General features: G+C 38.3%; 2 protein-coding genes across 4 annotated transcripts in view; one reads left to right on the top strand and one right to left on the bottom strand.

The window, feature by feature from the left end:
• The window catches only part of LOC125226263 (putative uncharacterized protein DDB_G0292636), a 28,682-nt gene extending 22,188 nt beyond the window's left edge, over positions 1-6,494 (bottom strand). For 2 of the 3 annotated variants that reach the window (XM_048130191.1, XM_048130190.1), the window contains exon 1: positions 6,433-6,492. In XM_048130191.1, the coding sequence (XP_047986148.1) occupies positions 6,433-6,477 (45 nt within the window). In that variant the 5' untranslated portion in view covers positions 6,478-6,492. Of the gene's footprint in view, positions 1-6,432 lie in introns of all 3 variants that reach the window. The other variant, XM_048130192.1, reaches the window with a different exon arrangement.
• LOC125226266 overlaps positions 2,997-14,294 on the top strand; it is a 92,260-nt gene continuing 80,962 nt past the window's right edge. The window contains exon 1 of the mRNA XM_048130197.1: positions 2,997-3,115. The gene's annotated coding sequence lies outside the window, so the exon portion shown is untranslated. The remainder of the gene's footprint in view (positions 3,116-14,294) is intronic.

Here is a 14,294-nt window from a genome sequence, read left to right as displayed (position 1 = left end):
ATTATCCGCGGACGGACGGACGGACGGACGGACAGACAGACATGGCGAAACTATAAGGGTTCCTAGTTGACTACGGAACCCTAAAAACTGTATAGTTAAATTAATGAAATAATATGTATAAGTAGGATATTGAAATCTTCTTTCTTCGTTGAGCCATCACAGCTAACTTTAACTTACAAACGGTCTTAAGCACCTGCACTTCTGAAGGCGCTTAAGTCATTTTTGCTAATAAAAAAAAAACCACAACGTTCTATGAACATTGGTCAAGTGCGAGTCGGTTTTCGACTTTTCCATACAAAGAACTCGAGCGCCTGAACGACTATGATGGCAAAGTTAACGTTTCGCACTTTCAAGACATTACGTATATATCTCGGAAACGATAAGAGATAGAGCAAAATGGACTTCAGATTTGGGCTCTCGGTGGCACAAATTCTATGTTTTCGTCAACAGACACCTTTTTTTGGACCGATTTGAATAAAATTTTGCTCAGTCAATTTATAAACAGTCTTAAGCGCCTCCTTTTTAGTAGGAACTTAACTCATTTTGTACAAATGAAAAAAAAATTGAACAAGTTCTAAAAGGAAAAAGACAGAAATGAATTTCTTTATACCTGTCCAACTCGCTTACACAATTTTAAGACGTATAGTAACTACTTGCAGCGGCAGTGAGTGAAATTCGTAATCTGAGTTTTTTTCTCTTAAGTCCGACTTACGCTTGACTGTAGATTTCTAATAGGTTTTCCTGTAATCTACAGGGAGAGGGCTATCTCGTGTATTTTTTTGAAAATTTTACGCTAAGTAGTTTCGGAGATAAGGGGGGGGAATGGTCATTTTTTGCTTATTTTCTTAAATTACTTCTAAATTACCAAAACAAAAAATATAAAAAAAATATATTTCAGATGCTGATAAAATGCTCTTTTATTTTGATATGTAACACAATATAGTTTTAATAACTTTGATTTTTAATTTTCAATTTTACCCCCAAAAGTGACCCCTGTGATTAAATTTCATTAACCCTAAAAATTACCTACATGTACGCCTACCTGACATGTGGCTTTGTGTCAGATTTATTTGTATGGAGATCTTGAAGCCCTCGACAGGTACCCAAGAGCCTCCATGACCCAATTGAAAACCCGCCGAATGCAGAAGCAGGGTGTTCCAGTTAGCCTGGGATGCACCGCTGCTGTCGCCGGCCTCACTGCCCGCACCGCGCGAGAGGACTGAGAGGCGGTTGGAGGAAATGCGAGAGCGGATATCAGGAGTTGGACGCTGCACGTTGACGCTCTGATAGGATAGGATTCGGATTTTTTGTCGGTTTGTTGTTGAATTTTGTAGAATTTTCTTTCGACCTCTCATAACTCAACAACTATTTGACATACATAGGTACTCGTACATCTAAATAAAAATACTTAACATTCCAATACACTTTGTTTTGACACATTTAAAATGATGTAGCTTACTGTGTTATTTTTTTTTTGTATGGAGATAAAAGCCTAAGAGACTCCATGACCCAATTGAAAACCCGCCGAATGCAAAAGCAGGGTGTTCCAGTTAGCCTGGGATGCACCGCTGCAGTCGCCGGCCTCACTGCCTGCACCGCGCGAGAGGACTGAGAGGCGGTTGGAAGAAATGTTAGAGCGGATGTCGGGAGTTGGAAGCTGTACGTTGACGCTCTGATAGGATCTTTCTTAGGAGAGAGGCAAACTGAGTCTAGGAACAGGGTTGAGTTAATTGTATAGGTTAATTGTTAAACTCTCGGGGAGTTTGGGTGTAATGTTTTACATTATCCAAAAGATTATGTTGAAACTTTAAAAAGGAAAAAATTTGGATTTAAGTACAAAGTAATCATTTCATAGCCCTGCGCTACTACTTAATATTACCCAGAAGAACGAAATATTCGGATTTTTTTGTAGTTTTGTTGCTGAATTTTGTAGCATTTTCTTTTGACCCCTCATAACTCTACAACTATTTGACATACATAAGTACTCGTACATTCAACCAATTGGAACCCTAGGCCACTGTAGAACTATGTCATAGTGACTTTATAAATCAGATTGTAAGAAGTCTCTTACTGCTTGTCATTTTGACATGGTTGTAGAGTGGCCTAGGGTTCCAATTGGTTGACTGTACGTCTAAATAAAAATACTTAACATTCCAATACACTTTGTTTTGACTTACATTTAAAATTACATGGAACTGTGCTAGATTTTTTTTGATTTGTATGGAGATAAGAGCCTAAGAGACTCCATGACCCAATTGAAAACCCGCCGAATGCAGAAGCAGGGTGTTCCAGTTAGCCTGGGATGCACCGCTGCAGTCACCCACCTCACTGCCTGCCCGCACCGACAGTTGGAGGTAATGTGAGAGCGGATGTTGGTTATTGGACGCTGTACATTGACGCTAGGATTGGAGAGAGTCAAGTGGGCGATGATATGTACTCGTATAGTCGTTTCGTTAGTCGGTAAATATAAGTATTCATTGTTAAACTCGTTGTTGAGTACTTATAGGAATGTTTTTAGTAGTAAGTAGTAAAACACTTATTATTGTACCAGAAAATAATACAACACACAAGAAAAGCTTATCAATAGTACAAAGGCGAACTTATCCCTTTAAGGGATCTCTTCCAGTGTTTTTAACTTGCCAAAGAAAACGTAAAAAATAGGAAATACCTATTTTCACATCTAAGAAAGAGTTACAAGAAATCATTTCCGTTTACCCATTCCCGAAAACTCTTTTCTCCACCAAATAAATAAAATACTTGAAAACGATTTTCTAATAATTAGAGTCTAATTGATCCAAAACAATGTAAGTAAATCATTCATAATTTATATAGAAATAGGTAAACCGTTTTATTTGTATTGGGACTTGGGACAAATAAATTGGAAAATCTAAGTTAGTAATCAATGTACATCAAATCTAAGTAATCTGCGCGGCGCCCATGGTATGGAGGCTCGCCCCTCCGCCCTCGCAAAGAGGGCAGGCCAGTCCTCTCGCCTCCTCCGCGGAATCCACACGCGCGCGTAGTGCCCACTATTGTATACAAAAAACGTGCTGTGTTCACATTTATCACATAAAAACTATCGGATTTTCTCTCCTGTAAGTCATTATCACCTAAGGTACGTTATTTAAGACTTTTTAAATACTAAACTTTGTTGAAATGTGAGCGAATCTCAGCTTAACAGGGATTGTACGAAGATGAAGTTGTGTTTTTCAATTCAAACACCTGTTTTGCCTCGCAAACGTGACTGCCATGTCTGATTTTATCGTTTTACGCAGTTGATGGCTTACAGTTAGCTTTGTTATCAAATTAAAACGGGAAAATTGAGAAGGTTTTCGGATATTGCGGTTTTCAGGTTGGTCAGCATTCGTTACCTTAAGAGGGGGCTTGTTTTTCATCTCCGTTTTGCCTGTCCGGTCTTGATTCATTTGGATTATATTCTTAACACTTACTTGTCGAATTATTATATGTAAACTCATATTGACTTAAAGTATGTACAGTCAGCAGTTCAAATAACTACCTAAAGTCGTTATAAAAATGCGACTCTACCTAGACCAAAAAAGTTCCTATTTCGGCTGCTGATTCTGTGAGTTCCATCACATAGTATCTTACTATATTTCTTCATACGGCATGTAAGACAAAATACTTTAAGAAACATTAGAACTTAGGACTACTCTGAAAAGCGTAAGGTAGGAAGAATAAACAGTACTTTTCCTTATAAATTAATTTCTCGGCAATCAAGAGGGTTTCATACCCTAAACCTTAAACCTAATTTGAAGCTTCCGTTGATGAAATTAAATGTAAATAACTTTAAACGGAAGGGATATTGACAAAGGTACCCGGATATTAATTAAGCTAAGATGTCAAAAAGGTACCCCTAAGGATTTATGAGGACTTCCTTACTGATGGGGTAATGGGCGTGAATTAATATTAAACTACCAATTTAATACGATCTCGTTCCACATACGTAATGTTATCCCGATCTAAGTATTTAACATCAGGTAGACCGGAATTTATTACGCTCTTGTTAACTTCCTTTTGACCCTTTGATGCCCTTTTCGGTTTATTATATGTACTCGTACTATCTACTATATATTTTTGTGTCCTTTTATTGATAAATCATTTTAATTATACTGTACTAGGTCATGTTCGCCACTTGTACGAGTGCGACGTCGATTCTCGTATCTCAAAGAAGGAGGAGGTTCTCAATTCGTCGGGATCTCTTTCATAGAACATTAAATTTAATTAGAGAAACAGAGTCATTTTCGATACTTGTAATGTTATAAACGTTTACATGAAACTTAAGCTTTGGAGTCTTAGTTTTATTACCCCTCACGAAATATCAAGTCTGTTAAATGTACAGTCTAACGCCCCTGACATTACAGTCGTGTTGGTGTCCGACGCTGATCCCGTCAAACACGAGATGCAGCAGTTCGGAACGTTCTCAAGGCAACCCTTTCTCTTGTGGCCTGTTCGCAGTTCGATTCCATTCCTGGGATAAAATCGTGAAATAGAAAATGAGGCATCTGTCTCTGTCACTCTTATGAAGCCTTATGCTGGAGTGAATGGGAAAAATCCTCGTAATTGGCGAAGTTTCACGGTTGCGGTGTGCTTTAGTCCGCAAAAGGCTTGAAAAAGGGATAGAGGCTGAGGGATTCCACATTGACAAGGGTTGATTCACTTTGCAATAGCTTTTGCGAGAAGACAAGTTATACAATTACAGTAAATAGTCAAAAAAACCTCGCCTAACTTACCATTACAAATATAAGTATGTAGTTTAGATTGTGTATAGTATATTTAAGGACACAAGTCCTCATCCTCACAAAACGTTGACAAATGAAATGAATGTTTGTGTAGAAATTTTCATTGCAGATTAACAAAAATAAAACGTACGAGTATATCATGATAACGAGTAGTTTTTATGACTCTACTAAAATGGTTACTAAATTACATAAACAAAAGTTTAGGATTATCTTATTCAAAACTTTGGCTTGTTAATCCGATAAATTTCACATCCATCAAAGTCTTCGTTACTTAGGATGATGTTAAATTTGATTAATGAATATTTTATGGAAATCGCTATCGCTACGGATTTATTGAGTTTAAATGATGGATTAATGAATTATACTGTGCCTTTGAAGGAATTTGTATCAACTATAATCCTTATAATACTTATCTATCGAAAACAGATCAATAAAATAGTAAATTATTAAGGTACTACGCGATTAAAACTATGAGTTGTTTAACGCCACTCCACACTATGTAAAGTAGCATTATTCTTATCAAGTTGTTATCACCTTGGCGCTCATAACACGTACCTTAAGGTAAAATATACCATATCCTGGAAGTCAATGGCAAGCTGAGACGTGAACAAAATGATAATGGAATAAGATGCTTGCGAAAGATGTCGCCGATTATGAGAATTATGTTGAGTACATTAACATAAGTAAAGTTTAAGATAATCATTTTCCCCCTTGCCTTGGAGACTAAAAATAACCCTAAAAAGGTGTGATTTCAAGGCTCGAATCCGACTCATAGAGCAAAAAAATACCCTTATAAAAAAATGAAGAGAAAGAGAGTAATCAAAACAAGAAAATTGTTAAATCGGTAGAGTTCGTATTTAATGGCGACGATAACGTGCAAGAAAATCTGAAGCACAAACGCCTTCGCTGATAAGCTGGTTTTAATTGCTAAGTTTATAATTATTAAAACTTAATTCTTTAGGAATAAGTAGCCTAGCCATGACATGACATGCTCAACGTTGTGACATACAACCCAATCATCATTGACCCATCATAATAGAATGGTTTCGTCACAGACAGCTTAATAAAGTGGGCCCCGTAATCTTGATAGTGAGTTAATAACTTAATACTGCGATTGTGTAGTAAATAGTAGGTGGCCGCGCGTAAGACAGCAATTGGTTGAACCAAAGCTTAATATGAAAATTTACACCCCTAGTAGAGGGAAAAAGGGGTGAAAGTTTGTAGCGGGATCAATTTGTTTTTTTTTTATTAGGAAAATTTTAGTTAGGAACTTGAAATTAGAGAATAGTTTAATAGTGATTTCTGTTTTTTAGGGTTCCGTAGTCAACTAGGAACTCTTATAGTTTCGCCATGTCTGTCTGTCCATCCGTCCGTCCGTCCGTCCGTCCGTCCGTCCGCGGATAATCTCAGTAGCCGTAAGCACTAGAAATTTAGTAACAATATGTATATCAATCACGTCAACAAAGTGCAAAAATAAAAAATGGAAAAAAATGTTTTATTAGGGTACCCCCCCCTACATGTAAAGTGGGGGCTGATTTTTTTTTTCATTCCAACCCCAACGTGTGATATATTTTTGGATAGGTATTTAAAAATGAATAAGGGTTTACTAAGAGTTTTGAATGATTCACGGTTATTTTCATTAGACTTATATTGACGGTCTATACGTGATTACCTTTTTGATTTTTGTCGAGCTCCCGATATTTCGACGCAGTTGCATGCATCATGATCACGGAAAACTGACGAAGGCGGGTGGATGTTAAAGTTGTATAGACAGCGCGCGATCTACCCTCCTTCGCGCGCGTCGGCTGCGTTCACTTTCAGCGTTACCACTGGTTGCGTTCACACTCGATGGTCTGTCCAAACACACTACACTCACAGTGTCACTACGTTTGTTCAATTCTGACGTCACCGATTTTTTACACAAACAAATCACTGGATTCCATACATTAGATAGTTTGAAGCCATCCTCACGATTGAAATTTTTATATTTGTGAATCTCAATGGCTTCTCTGAATGGCTTCTTTGGCCGGTGAAGTCAGAATTGAACAAACGTAGTGACACTGTGAGTGTAGTGTGTTTGGACAGACCATCGAGTGTGAACGCGACCAGTGGTAACGCTGAAAGTGAACGCAGCAAACGCGCGCGAAGGAGGGTAAATCGCGCGCTGTCTATACAACTTTAACATCCACCCGCCTTCGTCAGTTTTCCGTGATCATGATGCATGCAACTGCGTCGAAATATCGGGAGCTCGACAAAAATCAAAAAGGTAATCACGGTCTATATCCCGGTCAATATAAGTCTAAGGGTTTACTAAGATCGTTTTTTGATAATATTAATATTTTCGGAAATTATCACAGTTATAGTGACTTTCATATTTTTATAAGAACAGCATGCACTTACGTCCAGAACAGTGACATTTGGTGCATTGAAACTGCTCATGATGTGTCACTTTTTAACCGTCGCCTCAAATCTGAGAGATTTGAGGCGAGGTTCTCAATTCGTCTGTATGTTTATTTATTTTTTTAATTTTTTTATCTTTGTTCCTCGATATCTCCGTTGTTACTGGACCGATTAAAAAAAAATTATTGAATGTATATGAATACAGATAAAAAAAAAGTAGTAGATAAAAAAAAAAATATCTGTCCCCTCTTTACATGTAGGGGTACCCTAATAAAACATTTATTATTATTAACGACCTTCCACATATTTATAATGAGCCCAAACATGATGGGGTTATGATGAGGAGAATAGCAGTTCTGTTGACCACCTCCTGATTCCATCATGAGGACTTGGACCTCGTCTAGTTCGATGGTGCTCGTCAGCCCAAATCTAATGAGCCCGAACATGATGGGGTTATGATGAGGAGAATAGCAGTTCTGTTGGCCACCTCCTGACTCCATCATGAGACCCTGGACCTCATCTAGTTCGATGGTGCTCGTCAGCCCAAATCTAATGAGCCCAAACATGATGGGGTTATGATGAGGAGAATAGCAGTTCTGTTGACCACCTCCTGACTCCATCATGAGACCTTGGACCTCATCTAGTTCGATGGTGCTCGTCAGCCCAAATCTAATGAGCCCGAACATGATGGGGTTATGATGAGGAGAATAGCAGTTCTGTTGGCCACCTCCTGACCCCGTCATGAGACCTTGGACCTCATCTAGTTCGATGGTGCTCGTCAGCCCAAATCTAATGAGCCCAAACATGATGGGGTTATGATGAGGAGAATAGCAGTTCTGTTGACCACCTCCTGACTCCATCATGAGACCCTGGACCTCATCTAGTTCGATGGTGCTCGTCAGCCCAAATCTAATGAGCCCAAACATGATGGGGTTATGATGAGGAGAATAGCAGTTCTGTTGACCACCTCCTGACTCCATCATGAGACCTTGGACCTCATCTAGTTCGATGGTGCTCGTCAGCCCAAATCTAATGAGCCCGAACATGATGGGGTTATGATGAGGAGAATAGCAGTTCTGCTGGCCACCTCCTGACCCCGTCATGAGACCTTGGACCTCATCTAGTTCGATGGTGCTCGTCAGCCCAAATCTAATGAGCCCAAACATGATGGGGTTATGATGAGGAGAATAGCAGTTCTGTTGACCACCTCCTGACTCCATCATGAGACCTTGGACCTCATCTAGATCGATGGTGCTCATCAGCCCAAATCTAATGAGCCCAAACATGGTGGAGTTATGATAAGTAGAATAGCAGTTCTGTTGAACATCTCCTGCCTGACTCCATCATCATGAGAACCAGAACCTCATCCTGGTCCCAAAATATAATAATAATTCAAACTCTCAACAAACTTCACGTATAACTTAAAATCCAAAATCATATGAAAAGCATGTCGAATGCTAAAATTGCATAAGGTGTAAAAAGGATCAAGATTTGTTTAGTCGCAGTTTACGGCACTTCTCGGAACTATCGAGCTGCTTACGAAAGCTAGGTGCGCCGGACGATCAAACGCAGGTCCGTTGTCTTCGAGCGCTCGGCGCAGACTGAGCGGGCTCGCGTTAGCACAGTGTCTTTTATTCGAATTTTAGGTGTTTTAAAAACATATCTATCGACAGAAAGGTATGTCTTATATGTATGATTTTTTTTTTTATAGGTCAATAAGAAGTTCTAGTTTAGGATAATATTATTTAAGAGTTACAAAAAATGCAGGAATCGCAGGAAAAATACATAATGTAAACCTCTTTTTATCGAAAAAATGGGGAGGATACGGAAGGTTATTTATCCACCATTTCAAGTAAATCTTAAAATGTCAAAGTATTAGCTAACTCGTACAGGATATAACAAATAGGATTGTGATCATTTATTACCCCAAATAACATTTTTAACAGCACAATCACGATTCTAAACGAGCTATTCCACTACGAAATTTGAAAACGTCTTCCGAAAAAACTGATTTTTCGGAAGTATAAAAAGACATATTTTAAAGTAGTACCAATTGACTTTCTAGCTTAAGATATGTACTTTTAGGAACATTATCATTTTTTTAATAATCATTTATAGTTTCTTTATAATTTTGAATGAAAAAGGTTCTATGTTGCAAAAAACGCTCGTCTTTAGGAATAAGGCCTCTTAATTAACTTGATTATTCATCATTATTTTTAAAGCGTCATAAATAAATAAATAATAAATAAATATTATAGGACATTCTTACACAGATTGACTGAGGCCCACGGTAAGCTCAAGAAGGCTTGTGCTGTGGGTACTCAGACAACGATATATATATAATATATAAATACTTATATACATAGAAAACATCCATGACTCAGGAACAAATATCTGTGCTCATTACACTAATAAATGCCCTTACCGGGATTCGAACCCGGGACCGCGGCGCAGCAGGCAGGGTCACTACCGACTGCGCCAGACCGGTCGTCAAAGCCGCGCGATGTCCCTACTTATTGCCATCACAAATCACGAGACACATTCTTTGTGATATTGGTAGTGCCAAGTTCACTGAACCTACTATTATGAAGGTGGTAAGAAGTCTATTAGATTGTTTGAAGAACTCCATCTAAACTACTTCAGTGATCTCAGTCTAATAACATTTTATATGAAGGAAAGGACTTCAGTGTTCACGGTAGATTATTTGGGCTCATTAATCTGGTTTTTTCATCAAGATTGCTTCGACAATTTCTCGTTTGTCTCAAGTGCGCCGTAGATTGTTTAAAGAGCTCTATCCAGACTATGTCAGTAACCCTAAAGTGCCTCAAGCCTTTTGCGTGCAATGAAATGCAGCGATGCAGGCTCGTGCAAGCACGACGCGCCCTTTGTTTGACAATTAGTTCGTTGACGTCGCTGACGCTGGCAAGCGGCCTGTTTGGCTAGTTCGCTAACCAGTTGCTGGCGATTGACTAATTTATATTTGACAGACAGACAGATCAATCAGCATTAATACTAAATTGCGAAAAGTAAGGGCGGATCCAGGAGTGGGGGAAATGTCACGACGTCAAATACAGTTTTTGCACGAGGCAGTCACATGGTCAAATTCTAGGCACAATGAGATAGTAAATAATGTTGTATGTATGTATGTACATCAACACTTAATAAACCTGAAAAAAGAGACATGAAAATTTAATGCTAGAAAAAATATAAAAAGTTCGTCGTTCGTGCGTCTGATATTAATGTAAGCATACATTTTTCATTCTATACAACAAAAGAGCGTATTCACCCACAACTAAGTACACCTCACATGAATCACAGGGAGACAATATAAATCGTAGTTTCCCCAACAATTTGTAAAACTGTCTGCGGAAAATCCTACAAAAACCTCCCGTCCCGTATCACATCATGAGGGCCGTGCTTTCAAATGACGCATAGCTGCGCCCGGTTGGAACTAATTTTCCGCTTGTACTCCGTCTGGCTTGGTGGACCTTTTCAACCGAGTTTGAATTTAAATTTCGAATTTCTAACAAATGTCAAAATTATTCATAGATGTGGCTGCACTGCACGATTTTTAGAAGTTACAAGTGTATTACGGGTGTTTGGTCAAGATGACTACAAACGCTTGGTACAAGAGGGTTTGATTTCTCTTCTCTCTCACTATTTCTAAGTCTTTTCCTAAATAATTACCTATATCATTAGGAGTGGGGCATCTTGATCCCTTCACTTAAGAGTTCTTTGGTACCTAGGTCGGTAGTCGGTAGTCTATGTATAATTAAGAGGGTAGACATTGAGTTGAGTATAAAGGTTTGCAGAAACTACGCTCGAATTGTTGCTTGTTATATTTGAACCTTTAAAAGTGGATGGCAAAAAGCTAGTTGGAACATGTATGGAGTTGGAACCTACAATCGCTGAGTCGTCTGTAAATCAATGTTCTTGTCCCGCCGTAAGAGCATGGCCGGACCGGTTTCTGTTGCGCTTGCGCCAGACAATGAGAGCGTTAACTTTGCGAACGTCTGCGCCGGAGCGGGGAAACTGTACCACGTCTGTGGCCAATTATAAGAGTGAGTTATAAATGTTACATACTACTGTGAGACAAGGAAAACTTAACACGCTGTCCCTGTCACACAATGTTATATAACATTTATAACAGCCAATGTGGGAGCACAATAAGTCCGTTTTCACATTATCCGATCCAATATCGGATGTCGGAAGGATTTCAATGGAAAAAATCCTAGATGGTGCCTGTATAATGTATGGGATATCACACTTAGGGTGAATAAATGAATGTGGGGTCGGTAAGGAAGAAAATACATATAAAAAATGTAAATGAAAAAATGTACCTACATATAAAAAATCTTTTACCTTCGCTAATAATGCGAGTAATTATTTAAGTATAAATAGTATAGTTATATAGTATTTATTACATGACGTCGCAGTCGGTAGTTACTCGATTTTATTAGTTTGCAAATTACTTCTTGATAAAGTTGTATATTTTATTAGTGCCACAAATTACAACGAGACTAGATACAAAATTAAATAAAACACTTACTTAAAAAGTGGTCAAAAAATGTCGCCAGCAATGATCTCTTGGTGGTGCCTAGAATATTGGCCGGTCAGTATTTATTTGTTTGTAATTTAGAACATGACTGCAATATCTTCGTCATTTGTTATTTGATGACGAATATAGGCCTATTATGTAACCCAAACAAAAGAATGTCTTTATCGATGACATACAAACAGTTTGTCAGATAAGGTTGCATCTTCTGGGGTTTCGAAACGCTTTCGGAGTGAATCATCGTCGATTTGAGATGTTTATCTTGATAAGGACTGATAAATATGAAGTAAGAGAATTAGTACTGGTGAAGTTTAGGACAGTAGGTACTAGAACAGTGTAGATCAATAGTTTTGGGGCAAAAAAAATCAGGCAACTGGTGGCTTTCTCGTGAACGATGTGATTCTTTTGGTATAAGTAGTTATGAATAGTTAACTGTGTCCTTAACTAATCATGGTTGAAACAAGAAAGGTTGCCCAAAAAAAACGTCCAATGACGAAATTTAACTTTATGCATAAAAATATAATATACAAATTTAATCGATTTTTATTCAATATTGAGGGCGTAGGTAGCTTAAGATCACTGGTGCTAAAAGTGCAACAACCTGACTGTCTTCCAGTTACACGCCTTACCTACTATAAACATAATAACTATCAATTATCATTCAAATAACGCTGACAAATCGTTTCATATAATCTTATTCCCATATTTATGAACCATACCTCAACAAAGCCTTCTTGCGGTAAACAATAATATTACGACCTTTGTTTTTATTTACTTCAGTAGCTTATTGACGGTCATTGAAACTATTATAAATATCCCAGATGACGTCTCTAGCACTCTAGCACAACTACTTATTAAATGTTATCGTAGCTCTTAGGCACTGGTTCCACCAAGAGCGAGTAAACTATGAGCTATCGGCTACAAAACGAACAAAATATTGTCGCTCCCGTGTAAATAAAAGAGACGCGATGATAGCGCGGGCGAGTTATAGTTCGTAGCCGAGCTATGATCAGGGGCGGCTCACTCCGTGATTCTATCGCCGCGCTACAAGTACATGCTGGCGGCCGCGAGTTCGCGGTCTAATCAGGGGTGGCGCGCGTTCTCGCGGAACGCACGTTCGCGCTGTCTATTGTTACTTTACGTCGCGAGTTTTTTTAAAGGTTCATATGCAATGTCTGCGTGTGGAATGTCTAATAATGATTAGTTAAATAGACATCATGAATAAAATAAATACCATAGGACATTCTTACACAGATTGATTAAGTCCCACGGAAAAGTTAAATAAAGCTTGTGATGTTGGAAATTAAACAAAAATATATAAAAACTTTATATATACTTAGAAAGTACCCAAAACTTGAATATAATAGTACAACATTTTATTTGAGTATTAATACGTTTTAATCCACAGGCAACCCTAGCGTCGGGCGCTGCGCACGTGCGGCTCGTTTCTTTGTGAAAATTTAGTAGGTATTTAAAAAGGCGGCATTTCGTGAACATCAAAGCAGTGGGCCTTCTGTACTTGTACTATTATATATTCTGTGCTATGACCTACAAATCGCTCGCTCTCTCTTTTATTTACACGGGAGCGACTATCTTTTGTTCGTTTTTATAGCGTTCGATGTCATAGCTTACTCGCTTTTGGTGGGACCAGTGCCTTAAGGTCTCAGCTCAACCGGTTATAGCTCTTAATGAAAAGACGAGTTTTTCGAGAATCTTCCTGCAGTACTGATATTATGTCACGTGCCATATCGGGCAATGTTATTAAAAGGATCGTGTTATTTTCTGCTCCCACGCCGCCTGCGCCTGCGCAGTGCATTTTGCCTTGTTTGACGAACAAACATTGGACGAGAACGTTTAATAACCTGGGTTAAATGCTATACTGATTGGCATATAGGGTTCAGTAACAATATTCAACTTTTCAAAGCTTACGATTGTTTTATTCTAATTGCTTGCTGATTTGTTATAAAATTGGACATTTTTTCCCCCTATCGATATGATACCTACTACTCGTACGTACGTATGCGTAAAATAAAAGAATACAAACATTTACTTTTTAATTTAAAATCACAAGTTAATTCGTTAGGTATTGCAGCAATAGAATTTCCGTTTGACGGTCTCCGGTTTACGAAAATTACGAAACGGCAAAAACAAACGAAAATCTAGATTTTTTAACCCAGTTTAAAAATTCAACAGAAGTAATAAAAAAAAAATTGTTTATTAAAAGAAGTGACATGAAATTGTACAACTATATCCGTGGTCCCACACCAGGCGAGGTCTGTATCGTGGTTTATCGTATTTTTGACGTTTTGATTCCCAATTCCGAAGTGAATTGGCACCAAGAAGCATCAGTGTTTAAATCGTCTATTTGCTCATCGTTGATTGAGGAGGGATAAATTTGCTTTAGGGAATACTAAATGGAATCAGGATAAGGGTAAGAACACTAAGAACTGATCTGTTTTCCCCACTGTGCAATCTATCTAAGTAACCGTCGAAATATGTTGTCGATTTGTAAGTAAGTATTACTAAGATATCCTCCTAATCCTCCTTGCGTTATCCCAGCATTTGCCACTGCTCATGTG

The sequence above is a fragment of the Leguminivora glycinivorella genome, chromosome 5, assembly GCF_023078275.1.
Source record: "Leguminivora glycinivorella isolate SPB_JAAS2020 chromosome 5, LegGlyc_1.1, whole genome shotgun sequence".
Lineage (NCBI taxonomy): Eukaryota > Metazoa > Arthropoda > Insecta > Lepidoptera > Tortricidae > Leguminivora > Leguminivora glycinivorella.
This window is presented reverse-complemented; position numbering and strand designations above follow the sequence as displayed.